At 53.6% G+C, this 27,612-nt stretch overlaps 3 protein-coding genes across 9 annotated transcripts; all 3 read right to left on the reverse strand.

Moving 5' to 3' along the window:
* Positions 1-611: 611 nt before the first annotated feature.
* On the reverse strand, positions 612-7,833 carry UAP1 (UDP-N-acetylglucosamine pyrophosphorylase 1). Of its 4 annotated transcripts, XM_062497591.1 has the most exons (11): positions 7,280-7,833; positions 7,004-7,208; positions 6,254-6,429; positions 5,852-6,024; positions 4,734-4,927; positions 4,230-4,373; positions 3,707-3,895; positions 3,439-3,441; positions 3,257-3,304; positions 1,381-1,447; positions 612-1,173 (listed from the first exon to the last, which is right to left on the reverse strand). In XM_062497591.1, the coding sequence occupies exons 1-11, from the start codon at positions 7,584-7,586 to the stop codon at positions 1,081-1,083; spliced, it is 1,599 nt and encodes a 532-aa protein (XP_062353575.1). In that variant the 5' UTR covers positions 7,587-7,833; the 3' UTR covers positions 612-1,080. The 4 variants fall into 4 exon arrangements, with proteins under 4 accessions (XP_062353575.1, XP_062353574.1, XP_062353576.1 ...); XM_062497590.1 differs by lacking the exon at positions 3,439-3,441; XM_062497592.1 differs by lacking the exons at positions 3,257-3,304; positions 3,439-3,441.
* Positions 7,834-8,908: 1,075 nt separating this feature from the next.
* UHMK1 (U2AF homology motif kinase 1) lies at positions 8,909-23,603 on the reverse strand. 4 transcript variants are annotated; one of them, XM_062497031.1, is made up of 10 exons: positions 23,253-23,603; positions 22,006-22,298; positions 19,148-19,339; positions 18,277-18,371; positions 17,272-17,348; positions 13,813-13,911; positions 12,894-12,982; positions 12,379-12,451; positions 11,427-11,485; positions 8,909-9,162 (listed from the first exon to the last, which is right to left on the reverse strand). In XM_062497031.1, exons 1-9 carry the CDS (start codon positions 23,542-23,544, stop codon positions 11,463-11,465), a joined length of 1,233 nt encoding a protein of 410 aa, XP_062353015.1. In that variant the 5' UTR covers positions 23,545-23,603; the 3' UTR covers positions 8,909-9,162; positions 11,427-11,462. The 4 variants fall into 4 exon arrangements, with proteins under 4 accessions (XP_062353015.1, XP_062353016.1, XP_062353014.1 ...); XM_062497032.1 differs by lacking the exon at positions 11,427-11,485 and having other exon boundaries at positions 8,910-9,162; XM_062497030.1 differs by lacking the exon at positions 8,909-9,162 and having other exon boundaries at positions 11,304-11,485.
* A 2,222-nt stretch (positions 23,604-25,825) lies between these two features.
* Positions 25,826-26,858, reverse strand: C8H1orf226 (chromosome 8 C1orf226 homolog). Its single transcript, XM_062497482.1, is given in 3 exon segments — positions 25,826-26,318; positions 26,417-26,733; positions 26,736-26,858. Coding segments are annotated over 3 exon segments (933 nt in total).
* Between the last annotated feature and the right edge of the window lie 754 nt (positions 26,859-27,612).

Here is a 27,612-nt window from a genome sequence, read left to right on the forward strand (position 1 = left end):
AGGCACAGTGCCAGCCAGGACCCCTACACTGCCCTGGTGGCCTAGGCACAGTGCCCAAGGAACCCAGTGCTGAGCCCAGGATGCCCAGCAGCCACCTTTGCACTCAGGGGGCACATGGTGACTTCCCCCCCAGGGCAGCAGGAGGTTGGGACCACACCAGCATCAGGAGAGGAGCTGGCCAAGCTCTACCTCCTTCCTCCCAAACAGGAGGGGAGACAGCACAGCTGCTCTGCCAGAGGTAGTAGTCAGGACACCACAATCCTCTGCAATGAGCTCATGCAGGAGGCAAAAGAGCCCCTCCAGGAAAAGCAGAGGGCACATGGCACTGGTGGAAGGCTCCAATGCCAGGCTGGTTTCACCTTGAGCACTCCAGCAGGGCCACACACCTGCCTCTTCCTACCCGCTCAAGGCTTACCACTGCTTGCAGAAATGTTAAAGAGGAGGGTGCAACTCTGCTTCCTCCAGGAACACCCCAAATGAGCACACTGCAGGCCATAGGCCCTGCCTGCAGCCAACCCAGCCAGCCACCCTCACTGCACTGAACAGAGCACTCAGCTCTCTGCTCCACGAGCCTCTTGGTGGAAAGTCACTGTCACTCAACCACCACCAGATGACAAACAGGAGGGACTCAGTTTAATTGGGTACTTCCAGTTGTGCAATACACAAAGGATGACCAAAAGGGAGGACACAGGCAATGGCAAGGACCCTATTAAAAAAAACCAGTCATGTAGATTTAAGAAAAATCAAAATTCACAATTAAACCCAGCCCCGTACCATAAAAATCCTCTCTCTGCATGTACAATGACTATTACTATATACATATTTAAAAATAAATGCCCACAGCCTGGGTTGCAAAGAGCAGCACCACAGCTGTGCCTTGTGGCAGGAGAATCTGTAGTGTTTGGTTTTTAAATTAAAATATAAATAGAAGCATATAGCATGCCAAGAACTGAGTGGGTCAAATCCTGCTCTGCGCAGAGCTGGAGTGAGCAGGAGCAGCCCCTGCTAGGCCCAGCCATCAACCTTTGTGTGCCAGAGTTCCTGGAGGGATGGGCAGCCCTGCCTGGCACCTGGCTGCCACTACATCCCATTCTTCAGCAGCTCGTGGATCCCATCCTCATCGATGATGAGAGGCGTGCGGAACTCCCGGTCCTTCACGTACTTCTCCAGACCCTACAGGAGGAAAAAGGGCTCATGGGGAACACCCCGCACATCACCTACTCTGCTGTGCTTCTCAGGGGTGCCTCTGCTTCCCTCCCGTGCTGGCAACCTGGGGGGCACTACCCCACAAAGCTCCCAAGTGAATGAGTCACTTTGTGTGTGCCCTGCCAGCCTGGTCCCTCTGCAAGGGCCCCCCAGCTCTGCAGAGCCAGTACTCACTTCTCCTCCATAGGACACAAGGGGAGAAATTTCACACTGGATTGGCAGGTCGTTTGCATCCTTCAAGCTGCAGAGAGAAACATCCAGAGTTAGGTGCAGCCCAGGGGGGACACAGATGGGGCCCAAGATCTGCCTAGGCCAGGTAGAGGGTCAGGGGCTGTCCGGGCCACACCACACAGACCCTGCCAGGCAGAGCTGCCCTAGGTTAGTCAAGCCTTGCGTGCTTCTCCACAGAGGTGCCAGCTAAAGTTTAGATCCCAGCAGTGACTGAAAGGGAAAAGAGCTTCAGATGGGGCTTTCATGACGCCTTTGCACGTGTTTAACTATGGCGGTGCCTGTGGCCCCAGCCCTGCTGTTCTTGATGCTGCATGGAAACGAGTCACTCTTTCCTTCTCTTCCTGCAGCTCTGGGGTGATGTGAGATGCACTCACAGAGTACCTTCCTGTTTGGCTGCACACAAGAGGTCTCGCTTAAAGCACACCCTGAGGACACAGGGTAAGCCCTTCTGCTCATTCAAACACTCCCTGCAGCACTGTCTACTCCTCCTGCCTTTGCCAGTTACATGGACTATCTTGGCTCCTCTGTTCTGCCTGTGAGCTGGAGCTGGTGAGCAAAATGTCAGAACCACACCAGTGCTGCCCATTGCAGCAGCACTGCTGGGCAGGGGCCCGTGAGGGGTCCCTGCCCCTGCTGCCACCAGCCTTCATAGGACATGCTTGGATGATCCCTGGGTCCAGCTGAAGGTGCAGCTGTGTGGCCCAACAAGCAGCCATGGCAAAAGCACTGCCCCTTCCCAGGCAGTGGCCACAGCAGCCAGGCAGGCATGGGCAGGATGCTGTGACCACACTCCCTTCATCCGGGTCAAAGCTCATTCCTGCTGCCACGAGTGTCAGTAAATAAAACCCACCCATCCCTACCACATTGGTATTTTGAGTGTTAGATTCCAGATAGTTGTCTTAAAAAAAAAAAAAAAATTGACATTAAATGGTAATGAAGGGTAAAACTAGGATGAGGTGCATCCTTTCTCCTACATGTTACGTAGAGCCATGGCTTAGTCATGGCCTCAAAACACCTAGTCTGGAATTAAAGCAGAGAAAAAACAGCTGTATTCCACCAGAAAGTACCTGAAGATATAGCTTCTGAAGGAGGGCCAGGTAACAAGACTGCTCACTCTGTGAGTCACTTACACTCACCAGCTCCAAGTCCAAGCACAGCCGTGCCCACAGAACATGACAGAAGAGTTAAAGCTCCCCGTGTGTTCCCATAAACTTCCAAGCACTGAGCCAGGGGCTTTCCCTGGTGTCCTGCTCTGGATCCTCTAAACTCAAGAGCTGGAGTCACACAAAGCCCAGCTGGCTGCTGTGCTCAGACACTCACATGCTATATCAAAGCCTGCCTGATGTCTGCTTCGTGTTTTGAATCCCATTTCAGGATGATCTGCCTGAAGGGCAGGCAGACATTAGAAGGTGGCAGCCATCCCCAGCTCTGGGACAGGCCAGAATCAGTCCCTGCCACGCTGTGACAAACAGGGAGTGGCATCAAACGACATACCAGGGTGTTTCCCAACAGCGTCCTGCCCACCAGGTGACCTTTGGGGGCTGTGTGCAGCCAGCATCAGGCTGCTGCCATCCTGCAACTGTACCAACAGCATGAGCCCCATGCATCCAGTTATCCCTGCAGAAATGAGCCCAGCAGGGAGCAGAGCTGACCATGCCCACCACGAGTAGAGGTGTCCCCATCCCCAGGGTGACATGCCCCACCACCCACATGCAGCCACCAGCTCCCTGGCCCCATTAGCCTAGCACCTGCTCTGCCTGCAGCCCGTTAGTCCCTAAGCACAGCCCCACCACCATGCACCTGGGACACAGATAGTTACTTGTCATTGACATCTGCTGGGCTGGCAGCTGACCTCCCGTTTGTGACGCTACACAGGAATAAACAAGGGTTAGCAGGGGGGGAAAACAGATCAAAACGAGCGTGGGGAGCTCTTGTGGTTGAGGGATGTGTTGATGCCAGTCTGGCTGCTGCATGAATCTGCTGGTGGCTTTAGGGAGCCACCTCCTCCCTGCAGAGGCAACTTTGGCTATGCAATGGAAGCCAGCACGATTCAGTTCACAGGTGTTGAATTGAGAAGGAAAGCTGCTGCTGACTGAGCACCACTCCTGCTGTCAGCACACAGCTCACACCCAGCTCTGCTCCACAGATCACCCAGGAGAAGGGACCCGTAGCTGGCTACTTCTGTGACACTGTTATCAGTGCTGCGCTCGATATCCCTTGTGCTTAATACGCAGCTCAAAAAGGAGCAGGAATGACAGAAGCAGCTCACCGAGGGATGGCAGGGATGCGTGTGCCATTTTCATCCACGAAGTGCCCCCCTGCATTGAGAACCCAGCAGTGGTGCAGGGACATCAGGGCATGTCGGGCTGTGGTGGGGTTGTCCTTCCCGTTCTGGCTGTCTGCGTTCTTCAGGGGAGAGAACTCATCCTCACGCAGCACCTCATATACCACGAACTTCCTGGGGAACACAGCGTGGGAGGGTCAGTTTTGGGAACTGTGGCCGCTTCCCCTGCCAGGATGGCTGAGCTGGGCCCATAGCCCTCTCCCAGCCCACACCCATGGGCTGTTTCCACAGCCATGCAGGAAGGAGGGGAGGGCCTGGCCTGTAGGGTCAGCAGATGTTCTGGCACCAGCAGCAGGGCTCAGCCCAGCAAGAGGCACACAGCACCAATCCCATCCTGATCCCGGGGCATCACCAGTAGGCACACTCTGGCACAGCCCCAGGGGCTCTCAGAGCTGCCCCAGGGAGAGCCAGCAGTCAGCCTGGACCCCACAGAGAGCAAAGGACATACTTGGAAAACTGAAAGATGTCAAAGACAAACTTCTCCATCTTAATCCCGTTGGGCTTCTCGGGTTGGATTAGCTGCCCTGTAGTGATGTCCACGTGTGGGATCTTCTTCTCAGCCACATGGTGCTGCAGTTGTGGCTCGTATGTGCTGCAACAGGCCAAGAAAGATATGTCACTTGCCCTAGGAAGCCACATCCCCAGCTCAGACACTGCTGCAGCAGGATGGCTGCCCTGCTCTGACCCCAGCTTCCCCAAGACACAGGCTGCTCATCCCCACAGCAGCCAGGAAAGACGGCCCCACATGCCTGCACTCTGGAAACAGCACCCAGATCAGCCCGGAGAAACCTTATCTCAAGGAAGGGGCTGTGCAGAGAGGTGGGGGTCAGGCCAGCTGTGCAAGGGCCAGACATTTGGGGCCTCATCCCAGCAGAAAGCAAGGCACAGGGCAGCTCTGCTGGGCAGCAGCACTTCAGCAGCTGCTGTGCTGTGGCACTCAGCAGGCCCTTACTTGACCACGTCTTTCAGGAAGGCAGTGGTGAAATAGTGATTGGCGATGTTGCCCGCATTGAAGAGCAGCCGCCCATCCGAGCCCCGCCTCTGGGCAGTGGCCAGGGAGATCTCGCTGTACTCCACCACCTGGTACACTCCATCCACCCGGCACACCACGCCCACCGGCTCCGTGGGGTTGGTCTTCTCCACCACCTGCCCGGGGAAAGCACTGTCAGGAAAGGCATCCAAAGCCCCACACTTCAAACACATTCCCTTGTAAGCAGGGATGGGGATGCTGGAGCCCTGCCCTCCCAGGTGCTTCTGGCAATGGGGACTAGAGGAGGCAGGGCTGGGTGACAGTTGTCAGACACACCCAGAGGGCACAGGAGGATGTGGCACCAAGCCAACATTCAGCTGGCAGCAGGCATAGATATTTTTATCCATGCACAACCAGCAGGTTGCTGGCTCAGCAGAGCCACCCCCCTGACCTTCCTCTCTTCCTTTGCACCTCACACACCTCCATCTGCCTGTGGGATACCCCAGCAAATCCCTACACACCACCATCACCACAGAGGAGTGGCATGCAAAGGCACAGGGCTTTCTCCTTTCTGCAGGCTAAGGTTTATTTCCTCTTTCTTTCACACAGGCCAGGAGGAGAAACTGCCTTCCCTTTCTCAGCTTTTTCTCCAAAAGCTACAAGGCCAGTAAGTCCTTTCACCCATTTGCCAGAGCCAAGCCTAATGCAAACAAAACTTATGGCTGTCAAGCCAGTCTTAAAGCAAAAGCTTTAAGTGTGCAATGTCCTATCCACAAGACATGGGGCTGGGTTCAGTGTCAGCTGCACCCAACTATGTCCTGGTCTGGTGACCAGGATGTCACCATCCTGGAAACAGCTGGCAGCTTATGGCAAGGATCCTGTCTGCCTGTGCTAGCCACAAGCACCCAGGAAAGAGCTGCCCAGCTCAGGGCTCCCAAGCAGCATATGTTACTTCGCCAGTGAGCTCCAGGTACTTAGCTATCCCCCTCTTGGTTGTGGCAAGCCAGCAAATGAAGGGTGAAAAGTCAGGAAAGCCAGGCAAGGAACAGGACAAACCCTAGCCAGCTCTGCAAAAGCAGTGCCTACTCCCTAAAACATACCTTGGCCCCACAGTCTGCTCCCTTCTCCAAGCAGAACCCGATAAACCTGGGGTCAGCCACCTTCACCAGGATGTTGTCTACACAGTAGACATGGACGCTCTGCACTCCCCTCTGCTCCATGTCGTCCACGATGCCGTGTGAGCCCAGGGCCCGGTACAGGCCCCCGTTGCCATCTGCAGAGGGAACACATCACTGGGGCTGCAGCCACACCCCACTGTCTGTCAGCCACCCATGCTCATCCTCCTCCCCTGTGGAGGGGCATCAGCCCAGCCATAGCCCAGCCTGGTCCTCCCTGCCAAGACAGACACCTCCCAGCCCGAGTCAGCTGTAGGGCAGCTCGCAATGAAAACTGCAGCTCCAAAAGCTGCACCTCAGCACCATGTCTCAGCCCTGGCCACCAACCTGGTGCCATAGCAATCTTGCCCTTCTCCTCCAGCAGGATTTTTCCATCGAATCCCAGGGCAGGCAGCATGCCCTGCTGGAAGAAGATGACATTCTCCTTCTTCAAGCCAAAATACCGATGTTTCTGGAAGAACTCCTTGGTGGACTCCATAGTGCGGCCACTTGTCATGATGTACCTGTGGCAGAGCAGAAGACACCCAATGAGTAGGGAGGAGAAGCAGGGTCTCACACCTCTCATCCCAAATGTGGGGAACACCCAGGACAGGCTTTTTCCCCCTTCACACTTAGCAGGACAAGCCAATGCAAGATTTCACCCTTATTGCAACGCTTACCTCCAAAACCGTAAAACACCGTGCAGGGGACACCCAACTGCAGTGACCAGCTCCTGCCTTGTCTACAAAGCTCATCTCCCTGCCCTCCACCCTGCATGGCTGCTGTCCTGCATGGGGACATGAAAGCCTCTCCCAAGGGCCGTGGGACTCAGTCTGATGTGGGACCTGCCAGAGCCGCTCTGTGCTACTCACTCTAAGGAGCTATGCCAGTCCATGGTCCTTGGAGGGGCTCTGCATCAACCCGGGGCTACTAAGGGGAACTACACCAATCCAAGCTAACCTCGGGCTGCCAAAGGGAACTGCACCAACCCCGAGGGCTGGGGGCAGCAGACAGCCAGGGAGCTATGCCGATCTACCAGCCCTGATCCATCAGTGTCAGCTGGACCCTGTCCACACCACCCCCCGAACCGGAGCTCACCAGGGGATGTGGCATGCAGTACCGTGCTGCTCCTCCGCCATCTGCTGTAGCCTTCGCAGGCGCTGGGCCTGCAGGTGGAAGAGGGTCTTGCGGGAGGGCAGCCCCACGTCGCACATGCCCTTGGGGTAGGGGACGCCGAGGCGGGTGCCCTGCCCGCCGGCCAGCAGCAGCGCAGCCACGCGGTTCCCGGCGATCTCCGCCAGCCCTGCGGGAGCAGACACGCGTGGGGCCCTCCGCGCCAGCTCCGCACCGAGCCCTGCTGCCCCGCGCACCTACCGCGGCTCTCCCAGCGCGGCACCAGCCCGCGGTCGCGGGAGGCGCTGCCCAGCACGTCCCGCGGCACGGGCTCCATGCGCGCATCCAGCCCTGCCACTGCCACCGCTCCGCCGCCGTCCCCGCGGGCGCGGCGAAAGAAGCGGTTGATCTCGGCCACGTCCATGTGGCACAGCTCGGCCGCCAGCGCCCGGCGGGCCGCGCCGTCAAGCTCGGGCCAGAAGCGCAGCACGTGGTCCTGCCCTCCCGCCGCCAGCCGCTCCCGCAGTGCCGCCATCGCCGCATCCTCCTCAGCGCCGACCACCTCCATCCCGCCCGCCGCCGCGGGTCTACGGCCGCCCTTTATAGCCCCCGCAGGCCAATCGCCGCGCGCCCGCACCACGTGATGGCGCGTCCGCCCAATGGGCACCGGGGATGGACGGGACCGCCTCCGCCCCTCGCGGCGCCGCCGCCAATCAGAGCAGCCGCCGCGGCGCGGGTGGAGGCGCGCGCGCGGCTGGCTGCCGGGGCAACGCGCGCCACGTCAGCGAGAGGCCCCGGCGGGCTCGGGGAGCGAAAAGCCCCAAATCCACCCTAAAAGGCGCAGGCCAGGGCTCTACAGAGGGGGGGTCCGCCCAGCCGGGCCCGCCAGCCCTGAGGCGTCAGCAGCGGTGACCCACGCGCCGCTCGTGCCGTCATCGGTGTTCCAGGATGACAATGTGCTGAATTGGAAGGGACGCTCAGGGGCACGGAGCCCTGCACAAAACAGCCCCGGCAGCCGCACCATGTGCACAAAGCGCCCCTGGAGCCCTGCCCGGCTCGGTGCCGGGACGGGGCGGCGTCACCCCGGCACTGTCACGGCACGGGTGTTGTGCAAGCCGCAGCATCCCCCGGGGAGGCTGTGCGTCACCAGGCGGTTCGCCCCTGGCCGTCATCGTTCCGGAAAGCCTCACGCCGGGCTGGGACGCGTCCCTGTGGAGTGTGAGTCAGCGACGCTGCCGCAGAAAGCCGAGCCCCCAGTGACCGGGAGGGGACACGGTGGGTCCGGCCAGGATAAGGCCACCCCGGCCTGTGGGGCTGGGGAGAAGGGCCGGGGACGCTGTGCACAGCTAACCGAGGGTACTGTTGGAGGAAAGTGAAGATTCTTATTAGTGTCCTAACGGGAGTTAGTACGGAAATTACAAGGTCAATCACACTTCTCCCTGGATGGAAGGCAGCTGGCGGGACTTGAAACGCATTCCAAGATGATTTCCCATGCTAAGGGTGGTGAAGCAGAGAGCAGACAGAACATCCAGGCTCCCTGGAAATCCTCGAAGGGAGAGGGATGGTACTTTGCAGGTGATATTTTGCAGGGGTACTTTGCATATCCCCTGTCAACCACAGGAGCCATGGAAGATGTCCTGCTCCTGAGCCGACAGCTGTGGTGAAATCCCCCTCCTTAGATGAACTTGCTTCCTTAAAGCATAATAATAATGTTAACAGCCCCCTCCCTCCCACAGCTCCCCACCTCCAAGCTACAATCAGTCCTCACTGGAAGTTGAAGGACTACTGACAGCCACGCTTGCCAAGCACAAACACCAACACTGCCACAGCTGGTCACAGTCCTGTTCCCCCAGAACAAGGCCCTGGTGCTCAGGGACAGAGAACTTGATCAGCTACGTGGCATTTCAGTGTCCCACAAGAAGGGCACACAGGACAAGCACCTTGTACTGAAGCATCGTTTATTAATCACCTGTATCAAGCACACATCTGCTCAGCAATGGTGCGTGACGGGATACAACAGTTGACATCTAATCCGAAGGGAGGCACGTAATTACAGGATCTGGCACAGCAGGAGGAAGTGTATTAAATCCTCTGGAGGAGAGAACCTGGCTACAACACGGTGCTCAGGCTGTGTTGTTACGAGGCTGAAGACCAGGGAGAATAAAATTAGGAGCACAGCTAAGATTGGAGCTGCCTTGTGCTTTGGCCAGTGACTTAAACACCAGAAGTGTTACCCTACGGCTAGGGTAGGACTGTGCAGGTTGGTGCTACACCAAGGGCTATCGGGGGGAGCAGCACAGACTGGGAAACCCAGCGAGCATCTGAGTGGAAAGCCTCAACACTTGTGCATCTCCAACAGGCAGGAATCTGGAGATGAAGAAAGCCAGGCTCATCCCAGACACACCACGACAGACGCCTTGGACTGAATCACCATGCACAGTTCAGACACAATCTAGACTTAAGGAACTCAAAGGTTTTAGCAGGGCTAAAACTTATGCCAAGATACCAACAGGTCGCTGAGACAGCAGAGTGAGCTTCATCTTGAGCAAAAGAAGTCTTTGAAGGCGGAGGGTGAGGAGTAACAATACAATGTTTCTAAACCTCCCTTTACCCCACAGCCTGCAGAAGGGTGCATGCAATGACAGGACACAGATGAACATCTTCAACTCTTGCCAGGAGGAATATAAAGAAAAGCAGCTTTGGGGTTTTTACCCAGCTCAGTGCTCAAGCCTGGTCAATGAACATCTGGAGAAAAATGTCTGGTAGCAGGAGTTTGCATCGTGAGGATTTATTTAGCCCCTGTTAAAGAAGCTGAACAAAACCCCAGCCAAACTCTGGTGGAAGAGCTGCCATGCTGCAGGAACAGGCCATAGCTCCTCCCTGAAGATCAATCCTAGCACAGCCCTATCTTTAGCTGAAGGAATTCTGACTGAAAAATTCATCTTTGAAAGATGACAGAGCAGCTCAGAGTCCCAGACAAATGCATGTGAGAACTTTAAGTTTCCATTCCTTCATCCCAGCATGTCCCTGTGCCAGTGCTGGTGTAGGTGACAAACATCACACCCCTCACCCAGGGGAGCTCCCTGTGGCCCCACCTGGGCTGGCACTCAGCAGGGCAGGAGCTTTGGGGTCCTGCTCCTGCCAGCTCAGTGCTGCTGACATGGTGGCATTCAACCTGTGCATGTCTGGACCAAAGTGCTTTGACCCCTGGCTGAACCCGCAGGGACAGCAGGAATGCAGAGCTCAGGAGGTCAGCCAAGACCCAACCATACTCTAAACACTACTCTCCACATAGCAAAAACCTCACCCAGTTAATCATTCCATTCCTCCCAGACACTAAAGGTGCTTCACTAAAAGGACAGATAAATTATAAGCAAAGAATCACACACCCCACCTATGCAAAGGCTGCTGAACAGCTATGTACACCAAATGTAGCATCATTCTCAGGAAAATCTGATCAGCAAATCACACCTAAAAAATCATTGTGGGATTTCATTTTTTTCTTTCCCTTGGCAAGCCTACCATCTGAAAGGCAACAGAAGAATTCAGACATTGGTCCTTTCTGAGGGAGTTTGGTAAGGGCCACAGTAGACAGGACTACACACCAGCAGAGAACTCAGACTCATGAAATGCTACAGACATTGGATCTCCTGACACACCACACACAGGGCAAAAAATCAAGAGGAACTTTTTAAGTGCAGGATTCCAGCAAGTCCAGCATCAGCAAGATGCAAACAGTAAACTGCAAGGTAATTCAGGTACTCTTCCAGGGATGGTTCAAGCAGCTGTCCACAAGTATTTCATCTGAAGAAAAGAATTCAGGAGGGCTTTCCTCCTCGCTGAAACTGGAAGCAAGACCACAGGCCAGAATGCACTGGTGACTCGCTAAACAGGGCTGTTTCACTCTGTGCCCATCAGGAGCAGAGTGCCCACCCTGGAGGGAGAAGCTCTGCCGAATGCATGGGTTTGGAAATCCCTGGCAAACGGCCTCTGCCGGCCCCAGGGCAGCAGCTGACTGCAGCCACAGGAGCAGAGTGAGCTCTGGGGGAAGTGACACTGCTCACCATCTTCCCCCAAGGCATGTGGCTGCTGTCCCTGACACTGTGAAATACCTTCTCCTGGCCAGTCCCATCTGATGACTGATTAAGCCCTTTCAGTACAGGATCTCAGAGTGCCTCAAGCCCTTTTTGTAACCCATGAAGGACCAAAAGTGTCAGTGCTTCTAATCTACAAGTCTTAATGGGTTAATGCAAAACCAAAACGCACAACACCGAAAAGCCAAGCATGGGACCTACAACAGACAAATATTTGTTCTTGTAAGACTCCCAAGGCAGGAGTCCTGCTGTGACACAAAGAATACCGTGTGCTGTAGCACTCCTTCCCAAAAATATCACTGAAAGACACTTACATATCACAGATGATTTGGCATCAGAGCTAGGGCGCATCAGTGCCAGTACAAGGTATGTGCTAGAAAGAAGAATCCACACAGCATGGTTTTCACATCTACTCAGGCTACAAAGTGCTTACAGGTTGTGTTGGGACTGAGGCTGGCACTGGTCTGACCAGGTCTCCACCATCAGTCCCGGCCCACCCCAGGCATACAAGCAAGCTCAGCTCCCCACAGGCAGCATCATCCACACCTCACTGCCCAGCCCAGCATCAGCTGCATGGCTCTGCTCAGGTCAGGACCACAGGGTAACCCCACAGGCTCAGCAGATCCAATTTCATTGCTTCCCTCTGCCCTGTGTGAGGAAAAGACTCAAAAGTCCTCCTCATATGCTTTAGAGAGGATGTTTCTGCTTCCTTATTTATAACAGGTATCAACAAAAAGCAGGCAAGTCGTCCTCCTCCTCTTCCTCCTCCCCCAACACTGGAGAAGGGGACTTGCATTATAGGAAAGTTTAACAAAGAAATCTTCTCCCCCGAGCCAAGCCCAGTGCTAAGGCGAAGACTTGGGTCTCACTTCCAATCACGGAGAAGCCCTTGCCAGGATCTGCTGGGCCTCCCGGGCTGCCCCTGTCCCCAGAGCTGCCAGCCGGGTGCCCCGGGCAGAGCCACACCCCCTGTAAACGAGCAAGCACAGCGCACATACGAGCACACACCAAAAGCGTCCTGGCCTCCTCAGCACATCACAAAGCAGCAGGGAAGTTTCAAAGCCCATTCAAGTCCTTTGCACCTCTCCTTCACAGATGACTGGGAAGCAGGGCTAGGAAGCTCTTTTGCACATTCAACTGTAAAACATGTGAGGAAGAGGAGCAAGACAGCTCTCCTGATTGTTACTACTGCCTACAGCAAGTTTTGGTACAGATATCCTCTCTTATAGGCACTCAGTGGGTAAAACGTAGCCACAACAAACTTGCCATCAAAAATCTTTCCAGTCAGCATTTTTTGGGCAGCTTTGGAATCTCCAGCATTTGCATATTCAACAAAGACCTGAAAGAGAGAGAGAAGTAGGACTTCCAGTGCACCATGCCACTTGCCCCCTCCCACCCCTGCAATGGGGGAAACCATCCCCAAACAGATTTTTCCCCTCCATCCTTGGTTGAGCAGAAAGCACTGGAGCTAAGAGTTGAATCTCTAAACTAGGATTTAATCTCCTGCTCCTCCATTTGGTAAAGTGGGAGAAAGTATGCTGGTGATCTATACCCTCAACAATTCCTCTCCCACCCATTGGCTTCTACCCTTCATTCCTTCTATTTGTGCTAAAGCTGACTGGGCAACCTTACATAACCAGGCAGGAACCTGTGCTGTCCTTCAAAACAGCCATTTATTTTTAGCACTACCATCAGCCAGGAGATTTCCAGGCACTGAGCAGCAGTCCTGCAGCACATGGAGGGTACGTAGGAAACACAGCCTCTTCCCTCCATTCACTTACTTGGCCTTTACCAGGATTCTCCTTTGGAATAAGCAAGGAAACCACCGGTCCGTATTTCTGACACTCCTCCCTTATGTCTTCCAGGATATCTGGGAAAGGAAAGAGCTGGTTGACTTTCACTTTGCAAACTTGGGTAGGCCAAGAAACAAGTGAAGGCAAGATGAACACATCAAGAACACCCAGACAACAAATATTCCTCTCCTCTCTATTTAAAATAAACTAGCACGGGGTGACACAGCAGAAGCTGACACTGCCTAATGACCACGTAATGAGATGGAAGTGTCTGAACTGAGGCTCAGGAACACAGACCTGCAGGCAGAGAACCTCCAGCAGCAGGTTCCAGCAGCTAAAACACTGGGGGTTTAGGAGTGCTTGCTGTGGCATTTGGAGGAGGGGAACTGAAGGAGCTGGTACAAACCCTTCTTTGTGTGAGCAGAACTCAGCCTTTCAACATGTGCCCCCAGAGCTCTCGTTTGTGCCACTCACAAGGATTTCACAGCAAGCAGAAATGCAAATCCCACCACCATGCCTGCCATTCACCACACTTCAGGAATTCCAGTGAGATATTTTAGTTCTCTGCTGAGATGCTGGTTTTAAGGATCTGTGCTATTGGGCTTCAGAGTCCTGTACATATCCAGCAGAAGCTCAGAGCTGTAAACACATTGTGAATTCGGTGGGCATCTAACCAAAGAAGAAAAGACAATTTAAAAAAAAAATCTGGGATCCTTCAAGAACTCCCTACAAGTTCTGCTTTCTCTCTCAATCTCAATCCATTCTCTGTTGGTGCAACCAAAGCTCAGCTGGGCAGCTCTGTTTACTGTTCTTGTGCCTATTAATTTCTCACCCGCTTGCTCTCACATCGCCAGAGCCACAGAAAACAGTGTGTAAGACAACACTGCTATATAGGAATTGCACCAACCTTCATATTCTTCTTCACACTGCAGAGAAGCATCACTTAGAACATTTAGCAGCCTCAGCACAGGGGTGGGGAGCATCACCAAATCTTCAATATGGGGAGCTGTTTGAGACCCACAGAATTAAAGAAACAAAGTCAATGTCAAAGGAGCAAGCAAACAGGAAACTGACTCAACATGCATTGTGATACTCAAGCACTTACTGCTCTTTGCAGCACAGTTTTGCTCCTCTTCACTATTAACTGCATTTTTAGTCTGAATTCTCCATTTCCATTTTATCTTTACCTGTGCACTGAGAGACTCTTCCAAAGGGTTCAGTGCACTCTGCAATTATTGTGAGGGCAGCATCTGAAATTGTTTTTCTAATTAAGGCTAGAATTGTGTGTACTTAGCGCAGTCTCAGAAACAGATGTGACCTCAAGAACTATGCTAGTTGAACAAATTACCCCATCTATATGGAGCTATGAGAAGATCAAATGAATGCTCTGCAACTGCCTCTCCTGCCACTGCTCCCAGACAAGCTGAAAACAGGCTGGCCGGCTTCTCTAATTCCAATTCTTCAGATGCACTAAGGCACAGCCCTCAGATCTCCTTTGAACATCTTCTAGTTCCTCCATGAACACATACAAACACTCCTCCCTTCAAAATTCATCTGCAATTCACTGTTCTGAAGACCACCATACTTAAGCTACTTAAACAATGCAGTGCTGTAGAATCAGGCATGGCTACCAGTTGTGTGAGCAGAGATCCTGTGAAGGATTTCTCAGGAGCAGAAATAAAGCCCTTTGGGTGCTGGACATGGGGCACTTGGTTCTGGAAAACAAGCAGCTCCAGGATGGCCTGGAGCTGGGCAGCACAGATGCCACTGTGGGAGAAGGCAACAGTCAAGGACAAAAGGCTAATGACAAGCTATGAGAGTCACATTCTGAGGATAATCGGACCTCTACAAACTCAAAGCCACAGAAGTGTCACTTCTGCAGGAAAATAAGCTTAATTTTATGTCCCTGCACACTAGTGACAGGCCACTAATGAATCTAAGATCTGGGCATCTAACTTGCAGTTCTTGTAGAGTGCTGATGTGTTTATTTGTTTTGGCAGCTACAGCAGCTGAACACAATAGCAGGACCTCACAGCTCTGCCACTTAACAGTGAGAGGGGAGAGAAGAGGGAAATGGCTTCATTCCTCCAGTCTGAGCCTTCTAGCCCTGCCTAGAAAGTGAGCTTATTTCCTAGGAAATACTTCTCCCAGCTAAGCACACAATGGCTGTGAGGGAGCTGACATCTCTGCCAGGCACTGTCAGATGTGGATCTCACAGTGCAAGAAGAGATGCAAAGCAAGCACAGATGCTGTGAATCTCCTGCCTGTCATGGAAGAGCCCTTAGGAAAAGCTCAAGAGTGTGAAAGGCCCTATCAGTACAGATGATACCCAGACAGCTCTCAGGGGCAGCCCTTGGAAAAAAGGTGCTGTCTTCAGATAGCCAGGCATGGTCCAGCTCCTAGTGCACCTCTAGGACTATTCTTCCACAGGACTATTTGCAACCAAGACATATCAAATGAACTGAAGGCTGAAAGAACATTTAAGTGTCACCATGGTCTTATATGCTACCCCCTTTAGTCACAGAACCATAGAATCGTTTAGATTGTAAAAGACCTTTGAAATATGAACTCCAACCTGGCATGGCCAAGCCCACCACTAAACAATGTCCCCAGGTGTCACATCTACACATCTTTTATTGGGCATAGTGACTCCACCACTTCCCTGGGCAGTCTGTTCCAATGTTTGACAACCCTTTTGCTGAAGACATTTTTCCTAACAACTGATCTAAACCTCCTCTGGTGCAACTTGTTTCTTCTTGTCCTGTCACTTGCTACCTGGGAGAAAAGACAGACACTGAAGTAAACCTGTCCTTCACTTCATTTTCATATGTCTTTTTCCAGAGAGGGAAACAAACCAACCCTGAGAACTCAGACACTTGGTGTTGTACCCAAGTGACAAATGTATTTCTGGCAATCCCCGTCTGCCCTAGGAGGTACTTTCTGCCCAGCTCCTCTGCAAATGCCAGGTGACACCAACCACACTGACAACACACGATAGAACTTCATGAACTGGAAAGTCAAGACTTAGCTGTAAATGACAAGGAAAGCTATTCTCAGCTGTCTTTGCTCTAAACAGAAGAGCCGTGTCCAAGTGAAAGGCAAGCACAGATCACTTTCTGACATGCTAGGAAAGCAGCACTAAATGCTTCTTTGTGCAGACAAGCTTATGTGCAAGCCTGGCAAAGAAAAGAAGCAGGAGAGAGAACTAAGAAAAATGGCAGCTGTTATATAAACTTGGAGCACTAACCACAGAAGCACCCTCCTTGATACAGTTAGAGGTCTGCATGTTTCAAACCAGCCCTGAAGCTCTGCCAGTATACAATTCCCTCTGCTCTAAAGCAGTCCTGGCTTCAAGGTTCAGCCATGGAAGGCAGCTTTGATTAGAACAGCCCTAGCTTCTGAGACACATGGGAAGCTTGAAAACAGGGATGAGTTTGTTACCTTTGCCTAACAGTTTTGCTACCTTTGCCTAACATATTACTGATACAGAACTATCAGTATCTGTAAGAAGCAATACTTCATAATCTTGGCTGCAAGGTACACCAAGGGGCTTAAAAAACCAGGGCTAAGATGCAAGGGGAAATGCTAGCTCAGCCTGAAGCATTAATTTATGCTGCAGAAAACCTGGATTCACAGCTCCTCACTGGTGCTCTTGCAAGCAGACAAGCTCCAGAGAATGCTACTGAGCTGCATTTGGAACAGAAGACAGGGAGGGACACAAGCCCAAGCAGGGAGGTGTCAGCCCACCTTTGATGACTACATGCAAGGCACATGGGGGGGTCTTGAGGAAACACCACTGTTTTATTAAATTGAAGAGACAGCACCAGATGAAAGTGATAGTGACGTCTGTCTGTAACCTGCCACACAGGTCACTGCAGAAACAGGCTCACACCACAAACACACTGGGACTATCCGACCTGTGCAGAGGCAACAGCAGATGCCACCACCAGCCATTGCCCAAGGCAGTCACATTCCTGGTGATTTCTGAACTGGGAAACACTTAGTGTAAGAAAACCCATCCACTCGTCATAAACACCACTGCACTCTTCAAAAGCACCTCAATAGTCAGAATGTTAGGTAAATATCCTGGTTATTTCTGTGCCCTCAGATGAATGCTGCTGCCAATACACTCTTAGGGGCAGAGTCCAGCTAGGAAAAAGGGACAGCCTGTGGGGCTGGAGGAGTAGGGCAGCACTGAGAGCATAGGCATCACTCTGACCTTCCTCCTGTGGTGCCATGGAGAGCTGGCAAGTGCCACAGAAGAGCAGGAATGAGGCCAGACCAAAAAACAACAGCAAATTGCCCTCTGTGCTGCTTCCAGCACATGCTGAGAGAGTCCTGATCACGGGCCACAGGCACAGCTTACCAAAGGGAATGCTGAAGAATGGGCTGCACAAAGCCTTCTCAGCAGAGGCTCGTTTTCCTTGGTCACAATGAAGCATGCTGCAAGAGAAGACACCTTTATTTTTATGCATGTGACATTCCTGCACTGACACATTCCACCCAGGCTGGAAGCCAGCAGAGAGGAACACCCTGTCTTTGGGGTGGTTATGGTACAAGGAGAAGAGCAGGAAGCACATCTTGCATTTTGCAGCTAAAGCACACCAGAAGGATCCCCTGAAAGCATTTTGGGTAGATAGCAGAGCAGGCTTTTCTTCTTGATGTCTCTCAGCACCAAATAATGAAATTTGTTCACTTGCAAGTCTACAAGGAACACAGCATGTTCCAGCTGTACATGCTCAGGCCATGCATCCCACATCTCAGGCATACCTTCACCCTCATGAGAGTGATAACACTCCAAGGTGCTCCCACATCTTTTCATGAACGGGATTCAAAGCAGCTAACAACCCAGAGCTTGCCTGAGAATATTCCTAACCTGGCTTTACCAGGGGCTCCCAATACTATTTCTGCCAAGTTGTGTCCTCATTCCGTTTGTAGCCTCAGAGCACAGTCACAGGACAGTGAAAACAATCCCCTTGGCAGACTCTTCAGGAAAGTTGCTAAAGTGCCTTTGAATCTTGGCAGCAGTGGAGAGCAGCACTTTCTGCCCCCTCCTTCATTTTTATGATAACAATCCCCAAAAGCAGCAAAGTATGCTGTTTTCTCCAAATACTCCAAATTCTCAGCTGCAAGCGCAAAGCACCGAAACAGCAAATGATCAACATCATGACTGATATGCCCTACGTGCTTACTCCAAATTGTGCCAAAAGCAGAGGAACTGAAACATCTCTGCTTGTTACCAGCACAGTGGGAGATTAAAAAAAAATAAATTAAAAAGAAAGCATTAGCTGTGGGCTCTAAGTTGCTAAGAGCAAAGCTTGACTTTACAGAGCACATCTTTAAGCAACAGTTATCAAATATGCTACAGTACCTTTTGATAAGGTCTCTGAGGTGATAAGCTGGAATAGCTGAATTAACCACTCCCTCACTGGCAAATATGCGATCAATGATGGCAGAACTGTTTGTCTGGAAAGAAAAGGGAACAAAGGGAGGTAAAAACCAGACTGTGCAAAGCTTGCGATATTCTATCACTTTCCAGAGCGGATGCAGAGGGCTGTGGTTCTCTGGGGTTTTGTGAGGGATCCCCAGTGCCCGTGCCTCACATGTTAAACTAGCAGACTCACAGCAAATCAACTTTTTCCCATTTGTCAGCAAAAGCTGGACATTTCCACATGCAGGAAACTTTTCTGTTACTGTGGAGACTGTGATTCTGAAAGGATACTCTTTCTGGGAAGGGGAACACAAAAAGTTATTTCACACAGAACAGAGGACAGTCAGGCTTCAGGCTCACAATACAGAGCTTTCCTCTTGTCTTCTCAGGATACAGACCTACAAGAAGAACCCCAAATTACAGCTAATATTAAACTAAACCCAGCAAATACTCCCTTGCCATTGTGCTGCTGAACTAGCTGACAGCCATCAGCTGATCACTGATTTTGTTCTTCCTCCTATGCCACAACTACAGCCAGCACAGCTTGCCTGCCAAATCTAGGCAAGCCACAAGCTGCAGAAGGACACTCCTGGAACACTCCTATTTCAGTAACCTGAACACAAGTAGCATTCAGACATGCCAGTCTCACAGGGCAGGTGAGTCTTTAAGGCTTGGGCACCTTAATTCTCAAGGCAATAGGATTAGATAAACATCCTGGAAACACTACCTAGTTGCCAGGTGCTACCTTACAAATCCAGATTATGAACAAGAAGCAGGAGGATTCATTTGGTGCAAGCAAGAACTGTCTCACCTTCCATTCCTGAGATTGGACTGTATGTTTCAGTTTCATTCCTGAGAACATTTCCAGTAGAACGATTCCCAGACTCCATAGATCCACAGCAGAGGTACACTCTGTCTCACTCTGGAGCCCTGCCTGTGCCAGGCAGTTCTGCAGTTCTGCCTCTGGAGCCCGATACCCGTCTGTTTGAATATATTTCACATCCTGCAGGAGACCAAACACACAGAAAAAGTTGATTTTCCACACTCAGGTTCTCCACTCCATCCTTAAATCAGTTCTGGTATCCTTCCAAAGGGGTCCCCAAAATACTACTGCTAAATTGACAGAAAGCGTTGTAGACCCAGCTGTGCAAGGCAGGCAGTTCAACTCCCTACACTGCTGTGCTGAGAGAAAAATAGGACTGTATGGAAGAAAAACATCTCCCAGCAAAACAGTACTAACACCTGACCTCTGAAAGACAGCGCTGCTGGAAGAAAGGAGCTGGATGTCCCTGTGGACTGGCCCCTTAATCTCTCCTACATGCAGATGATGCTGGAAATTTTGGGATAAGGGCTGAATAGCCACAATATGCTCCCCTGTCAGCTGCCTGAGAGCACAGCCCTGCTGCCATTATCCAAGTGCTGACGTTCTCTGGAAGCAGGCAGCTAAAATGCTCAGACAAGGAAATCATCCAAGGCACCTCTTCCATTTTCCCTGGAAGCCTCAAGTGCTGCAGCAATCAATACCTGCCCAGCTGCCGTGGCTGGCACAGTGAGAGGAAATGCCCACATGCTGCCTGCTCCAAAGAAAATTAGGAATTACAGAATCACACAAATACTGGCTGGAGGGGCTGCTCTGAAGGCTCCAGTCCAGTCTCCTGATGCCAGGCAATAGCTGGTCTGTCAGCTTTGGCTTTGTCCAGCCAAGACTTCTAAGTGCCCAAAGACAAACTGCACGCTGGGTCTTTTTAACACATGGGGAGATGCATTTTAGAAACACCAATGCAACTCAAGGGACGACAGAAGAACATGCAAGCCTACTTCCTCCTGGATAAGGCAAGGGATTAGGAATTCTTACCATGAGAATATGTTCAGACCAAGATTAAGTGGTTCTCTGACTGAAAAGAAAGTTTACAGAAGACATCTTCCAGCAACAGAGCTCAAAAAAAGTGGTTTATGAACATAAAAACGATACATAAACTGCTCATCTGTGTGCCCCTCCTAACAGTGGGGAGCAGAACCTCCAGCACGGCAATAGCAGCAACTTGGAAGGCCCCCAAACAACTTTTAGAGGTAGAGAAAGTACTGTGGTCAATGGCAACAGCAAAAAGAGCGAGATAGAATTTCTCTCCTACCACCTAAAGCATTTTGAGAGCTGTAAGTGGTTGAGACCTTGCTCTGTGTACAACCATCCCCTGTAACACAGCAATTGCAGGAAATTTTGTGTAAGGATAAGCTTGGCAGGGCTGTCATAAATAAAAGTAGCATAGTCTTTGACTCAGATAAGGAAATTATGCATGTAGGCTGCAGCCCAAGGCAGGGGTGGGGACAGGACACTGGTACCTGGTGCACACTCAAAGCAAGGTCAGAAGGTTCACCCATACAACCAGTGTGTTTCTGAGAAAGGGCAAAGGAAACTCAGCCCAAAGAAAGCAGACTGGAAGGAACCACGGAAACAAATAGAACACTCCAACTATTATGAGGCAACTCACACATAAAGCAGCAAAACACAGACCTGAATTAAATAAAAATATCTGCATTAGACACAGGACACCAAGAGTGTGTATTTTGCTGATAGGCAGCAACAGATTACCACCAGAAACTCAGCCAAGAATGTGGGAGAACTGAAGACAACACGGGGGAGTTAAGAAGTCCAAACATTAAAAACAACTCCTGTACCAAAGAGTTCAGAGATATGTCACCCACACAACCCTCTGATACTCACAATCAGTGGGCTGTGCTGTCAATACCAGGTAAACCAGTAAAAAAGTATATAAATTTAAAACTGCTGAGTACAGTGCATGGAATAGGGACAAACCAGGACAGTGTAGGAAGGCATGGAAAAAATTACCATCCACCACCCAGTGAGTAAAGACAAGTGTGCTAAAAGGTTACCTGATGGAAAAGCTTTACCGAGACTCCTCACAGGCCACTACTGAAAGAGGGAGGAGTGAAAGGAAGATCTATCAAGCCAACAGCAGAACCTCCTGAGGTTCTCTGCTTCCATCAGAAGTCATGGAAGAGAATAAAATGGGCAAGGACCAACAACTCAGTATCACCACAACAAAAGTGACAGCAAGAAGACTGAGCAGGAGAGCAGCAAATGGGACAAATAGAACAGGCAGAGATTGTCTGTGTCAATAAAGAACAGACACTGCCCACCCAGGGGCAGACTATGGAGTTTTGATACTGTGGGAAAGAAACATCCAGACTTCCTGAGGAAAGGAGGCTCCTGAAGATAGGGTGAAAGTAAAGGCAAGCACAAGGACACTGCCAAAGATAACACACTTGGCTGGGGAGGCTGATGGCAAAGCCTGGATTACTACTACATGATAAGGGGTGATAAAAGGGAATTCTACATTTCTGGGTGTTCCCACTCCTCTGACCACGTAAAAACTAGCAAACTTTCCAGGAAGCTGAGACACCACTTTTCTCAGCGCATCATTAACACTGGAATTTGTAGCACGAAGGCTAAGACATCAACAGAAACCAGACACAAGCAAGGAGAATGGGAACACAGCTTCAATGTCTGGGGCACACAACATTTTAGCACTTTCCAGTAAACCCTCAGCACCAGCTCAGCTCCTACACTGATCAGGTCACTTGGAAAACATCACAGAGCCACACAACTCAACACAGAGCCATCCGCCTCAAGAGTAGTACGTTCCAAACCTGATTCCCCTCCCTGAAGCTAAGTCCAAAGTCAATGAGCTTAAAGCACTCCTCCTCTGCACTCCACAGGATGTTGCGTGGCTTGAGATCTGCGTGCACGTAGCCTTTGTGGTGCAGGAAAGCCAGGGCCTCTAGGACATCTCGGGCACAGTGCTGGATCATCCACATGGAGCAGCCCTGGTTGCTGGAGTGAAGCAGCAGCTCAGACACGCTGATGTCCAGCAGCTCCAGCAGCAGGCAGCGAGATGGGCCATTGGCTGAGTAGTGGTTAGTGAACACACCGTAGAGTGTCACTGCAACGAGACACAGGGACAAGGATCGGCATCCAGCCTGCCACCCCTGCTCACCACAAAAGGTGGGGCAGGCAACTCAGGCATTCTGTAACATCTGGGTGATGTTCAGAGTACCAGGGAGGAAGAAGCAAGGAAAAAACAGCCATGTCACCCCCATGAGCCCTGGAGGACAGGCTGGTCTCACTACAGTCCCCAGGCTCTGCTGAAGTGACACAGCTGAGCGTTCCTGCTCGGGACAGTCTCTGAGACATGGAAAAGCACATCCCAGAAGGCAAACTGGACACAGTGCCACTCTTCAGAGATATGTCAATCTCACCCCGTGACAAACTCTGCAGAGTGGGAATCCATGGGCTGTTTGGGTGTCCAGGCACACTACGGCATTAAAAAGCATTTCATGCTGACAAAAAAATATCAGTGGTGGATGAACTTTGGCACTTCCAGCAATCACCTCTGACAAACAAGCTTCCTCCCTTCCCAGGCTCATTCCCACCCACAAAGGCAGCCCAGGAGCTGCAGCCCAGTGGGAACACACTGTCCCACAGGGAACACAATCCTTCCTGGGGCTCTGACACTCCGCCCAAAGGAGGGCCCCGGGATGCGACCCGCTCTGCCCACCTCGGGGATGTCACATGCAGATCCTCCACCCAGGGAATGGCTGGGGTACCCAGGACACCTACTGCAGGGAAGCTGCTTTAGGGTGTCCAGGCTAGGGGCCCTCAGGTCTGCCCACGCAGGGCTGCCAATCCGAGGAGCACATTGGCCTGGGGGCGCGTTCGGGAGTGAGGTTGCCTGTATTCCCAAAGGAGCTGGGAGCTCCCTTCCCCGGCTGAGAGGGAGGTTTGGAGACACCGGTGCGGCAGGGGAGCCTGCCTCGGCGGTGCTGTAGGGCCAGAGGGTGCCCGAGAAGGGGTGCTTGGGGCGCCGGGGCCGGGTGCGGTGCGGTGGTGCCGTTACCGATGTTGCGGTGCCCGCGGAGCTGCTCGAGCGCGGCGCGCTCCTTGCGGAACCCATACTCGGCGCAGTCGGCGGCGGGGGGGCGGGCGCCGGGGCGGTGAGCGGGGCCGGGCCGCGGCCCCGGAGGCGGCACGAACTCCTTGACGGCGCCGGGGGGGGCCCGGGGATCCCCGCAGCAGCGTACCCGGTACACCGAGGCCGAGGAGCCGCTGCCCAGCGGCGCCTGCACCTCCCACAGCCGGCCCAGCGCCTCCAGCAGCGGCGGCGCCGCGCCCCACGCGCACCCCGACATGGCCGTCCCGCCTCACATCGCCGTCCCGCCGCCGCCCCGCCGCTGCCCCGGCGCCAGCTCCGGCCGCCGCCGCTCTCCGGCTGCCATGACACCGGAAACGGGGCGGCACGGCGGGCGGCACCGCCCCCGGCGGGGCGGGCCCTGAGCCCCGGAGCGGGCGGAGTACCTCGGGGCCCGGGAGCGGTCCGCATCCCTCGCTAGTTGGGGCTGGGCCATCTGTCCCGCTTCGGGCAGCTCCAGTGCCCTCAGAGCTGCTGGGAGTCGCACAGCCTCGGCCGAGACGCTAGACAAGGGTCCCGTCCACCCAGCACCGCCCAGGCCCCCTCCCCTCAGCCGGGCACAGGCGGGCTCCAGCACCCTCAATAGCCTCCGGGTCCCTCAGCCTGGCACCCCCGGGATCCGGTCCCCTCAGCCGGGCACAGGCGGGCTCCAGCACCCTCAGCCCAGACACCAGCCAGCACTCCCGTGCCCTCAGTGCCAAGCACAGCAGGGCAGCCACGTCCTCCACCTCAATGTGGACACCAGCAAAGTCCCCCTCTGCCCCCTTACCTTCCCACCAGGATGGTGCCTGGATCGTTCAGGGTGTCCTCTGCTATCAAGAGGAATACCACACAGCAGTGGGTAAAAAAAAAGAAATTTATTGTGCAATCTGCATCTCTTGTCCCAAACTACACACGCGCACCCTGACAACATAAATAGAGAGACTGGACCTGCTGTGAGTGACGACCCGTCGTTGAAAGGAAGGTTCCCTTGGGATCACAGTGATGAAAGATGCTGGTTCTTCAGAGAGGAGCTACAAGTCTTGGTTTGCATCAACACCTACATTGCAGTGCAGACCTGGGCAGCACACACACACACCCCTGTATCTGAGGGTGGAGGTGGCCATGCACAGCACGATCACATTGTCACGGGCTGTGGTACACCTCAGCACTGAACACGGGCTCTGTGCAACTCTGCATCCCTTCACTCTTGAGCAGGGCTTTCCCAGAGCTGAGAGCTGCAGGATGCCAGTGCCACCACGGCATCACTACACCAACGGCAAAGACACGGGTGGCTGCTCCCAGGGCAACAGGATCCATGCTCACAGCTTCCTTCCTTCCTTCAGGGGGACAGTGTGGCTTTGGGTGGTGGAAGTAATTTCTTCAGCCCAACCTGCATGGCCCAGGAGCTGTCAGCAGACCCATCCATGAGCTCCTGGGTTCCTCCAACCCAACCTAGAGCTTTGGAGCTTTTCCTCTGAAAACCTCCTTTGTAGTGAAGATGCACATAAAAGCTCTAAGCAAAAAATTCCGTCTCACAGCTGCTTCCTTGCATTCCTGGCACAGGTGTCCCCAGGCTGGCTAACCCCTCCTGCAATCCATGGTGAAACACTCATACAGCAGTACCAGAGGACCATGTGGCTTCGTGTGTCCCAGTCTTGCAGAGACCACTGTCCCAGGAAATAAAGGGGAGCAGTGACACTGGCCCACATGGAGGGCTGCCTGCCTGGACACTTCTGTCCATGGTGGCTGGGACGAGACCAGGAAACAAGCAGGAGCTGGAAGGGGGTCTCACAGAGAGCTCAGCTCCCTGCCAGAACCCACTGGCCAGCAGCTATGCAGTCCCAGGTGTGCAGCCCTGTGCCCTGCCAGAGCCCAGGTCTCCTGCATCTGGGGCTCTGTTGCAAGGAGGTGGTACTCAGCAGAGTAACACCAAAAGGTCAGCACTTCGAGAAGGCCCTCGACACATCTGCAGTCCTGGCTCACTGGCACCAGGCACTGGGGCGGGGTGAGCCTGCTGGTACCCCAAGATGGGGTATCTCGGCAAGCACATGGCAGAAGCTGGGAAAGCCTCTGGACCAAGGCAGCCAGTGCAGACACGGAAAGCGTGTGGTGCTTGTGGGATGCTCACAGGATCCCACATTCCAGCAAAGCCGATGGGGTTTGGGGCAGGCTGGCACTTCTACCCCCACACATCCCCTTCATCCCCAGTTCAGCAAGGCTTCAGGCTGCAGACAGGGTGGCAGTGGCACTGTGGCACGACAGGAGCTTGGCACCAGGCAGGCTGAATAGGCTCAGAACAGGGCTGCAGAAGCCATGGCAGGATAGGCTGTGCCCCTCCTGGGAATTTGGGGAGAAGCAGGTGGTCATGGCTCCCCAGAGCCCACACCAGGCAGCAATGTCTCCTTCCACCCTGAGGCTTCCCCCTTTCCAAAATAATCACCCCGATAAAGGCAAGTGGCAGCGAGAGACAAGTCTGGGAGAGCCAGCCCCCGTGGTGCGCCTGTCACATCTATCCACTGCTACTCAAAGGACAGTAGGTCAGGATGGGCCCCCTCCACCTCCCAGCCAGGGCTACGTGGCTCTGGCCACCCTGTGCTCCCTGGTGGCTCATGCTCCAGCCCCGGTCTCCATGAGGGCTTCTCTGTGCTGGCTGACATCTCAGTGGCCCTCTCAGCCACTTGCCACTGGCTCTCCTGGCTGCCCTTATGGATGAGGTCGGGCACAGGTAAGGCACTGGTAGGCTGGTCCCCACTGGGCTCTAGAGCGCCTGTCACACTGGGGACCCCAGGGCATTCTGGAGGAGATGGATCCCCCATCCCCAGCTGCTCCTCTGTGGGGTCAGCGTAGGCTGTGGGTGGTTCAAGAGGCTCATCGGTGCCACTCCTCGTGCTGGTCCCCTCTGGCTGTGGAGCGATGAGCATGTCCTGGGGGGTCTTCAGGGTGCGCAGCATCCGCTTCTTGGTGATGGGGGGTGGGGGTTCCAGTCGGGGAAAGGCATCCAATTCCACAGCCCTGCAAGCATAGAGGGACAGTTCACACAGCCCTGTGCTAGGCCCCTCCAGCCTGTGCCAACAGCTGTGGCACGGGATGCACACTGCAGGGACACTCACCCGTCCTCAGCGGCTGGCTGTCCCGCGGCCAGCACGGCGCCCACGTTGGCATTCACTTCCATGGCTCCCATGCTAGGCAGGCTGGCCGGCTCCTTGCGGCGCAGCAGGTCGTTCACCTTGGCACCCATGGCCTTGCCCAGGTTGCGGAGGTGCTGGCTGCCAGCAGGCCACCAGGGCTGGGGCACGGTGCCTGCTGTGGCAGGGACGTGCTGTGCCTGTGGCATGGGCACTGTGCTGACGCTGGCGTTCTCAAACATGCTCTGGTCCACTGGAGGGGGAAAGGGAACAGAGAGGACATGAGCCAGGCTGGAGGGGGGAATCCCAGCAGAGCCGGCCCACAAGCACAATGGGAAAACAATTTTGGGGGTTGGGAGGATGTTCCTACAGCCCTGCAGAGGCTGTGGGCAGCCAGGCCATGCCAGGGCTGCAAAGGGCACTGCATGCACACAGGACCAGCGTGGGGCAAGACAGAGTAGCAGCGAGCCCAGGGCTCCACACTGGCACTGCTGACACACCGAGAGCTTCTCTTACCTGGCACCAAGCGAGTGGGGAAGCAGGTTGTGGAAAAAGAGAGAGAGCAAGCATTTACCAGGGGAATGGCAAGGGAAGAGGCCTGTCCCTTCCACGCTGCCAGGTGAGGTGTGCTGCCCACCTTCTGCTCAGACCTGTCATGCTGCCTGAAGAGATGGCACTCACATGGGGCTCCTTGTCAGCCACAGCCTGGTAAAGCCACAGGGCCTTGTCTTGGGGCACCCACAGTGTGGGCTCTGCACTGCCCCCCCCACCATGACTCCCTCAGCTCAGCCAGGCTGGGTCTCTGTGGTGGGTGGCAGCAGGTGCTTGCTGGGGAAAGGGCTCTGCATTCGCACCCTACAGGTTTCTCCACCATGTCATCCCAGAAAGAGTCCTTGAAGCTGTGGGGCCTGCTGGCAGGAATGCCAGTTCAAACCCCTATGGCTGCCTCCATGTCAGTGTGGGTGTGTGTGATGGCTCCAGCCAGTTCCTGGGTGAGCCTGGTGCTGTTCTGGGGCCTCACTGCCCATCAGCATCCTCTGCCCAACTCTACCTCTTCATCCCAGGAGCACATACAGAGACAGAGACAAACACCTCCACATCTCTTGGGACAGACGCAGAGGAAGGATTCCCAGCATTGCTCCAACCTCATGGTGGGCTGGGCCTCTTACAGGTACCCTCAA

Source organism: Cinclus cinclus, chromosome 8 (genome assembly GCF_963662255.1).
Source record: "Cinclus cinclus chromosome 8, bCinCin1.1, whole genome shotgun sequence".
NCBI classification, from domain to species: domain Eukaryota; kingdom Metazoa; phylum Chordata; class Aves; order Passeriformes; family Cinclidae; genus Cinclus; species Cinclus cinclus.

Bases quoted from the DNA above. Each gene is read 5' to 3' on its own strand.
- UAP1 (XM_062497591.1), bottom strand. From the start codon at position 7,586: ATGGAGGTGGTCGGCGCTGAGGAGGATGCGGCGATGGCGGCACTGCGG. The intron at 6,430-7,003 runs GTGAGCTCCGGT...GCTCTGCCACAG, and splicing joins ACTGCATGCCACATCCCCTG to GTACATCATGACAAGTGGCC. The intron at 1,448-3,256 runs GTAACTATCTGT...TTCTCTCTGCAG, and splicing joins CCAGCAGATGTCAATGACAA to CTTGAAGGATGCAAACGACC.
- UHMK1 (XM_062497029.1), bottom strand. From the start codon at position 23,544: ATGTCGGGGTGCGCGTGGGGCGCGGCGCCGCCGCTGCTGGAGGCGCTG. The intron at 22,299-23,252 runs GTAACGGCACCA...GTCTCGTTGCAG, and splicing joins CCGCGGGCACCGCAACATCG to TGACACTCTACGGTGTGTTC. The intron at 19,340-22,005 runs GTTTGGAACGTA...GGTCTCCTGCAG, and splicing joins GCTTCAGGGAGGGGAATCAG to GATGTGAAATATATTCAAAC.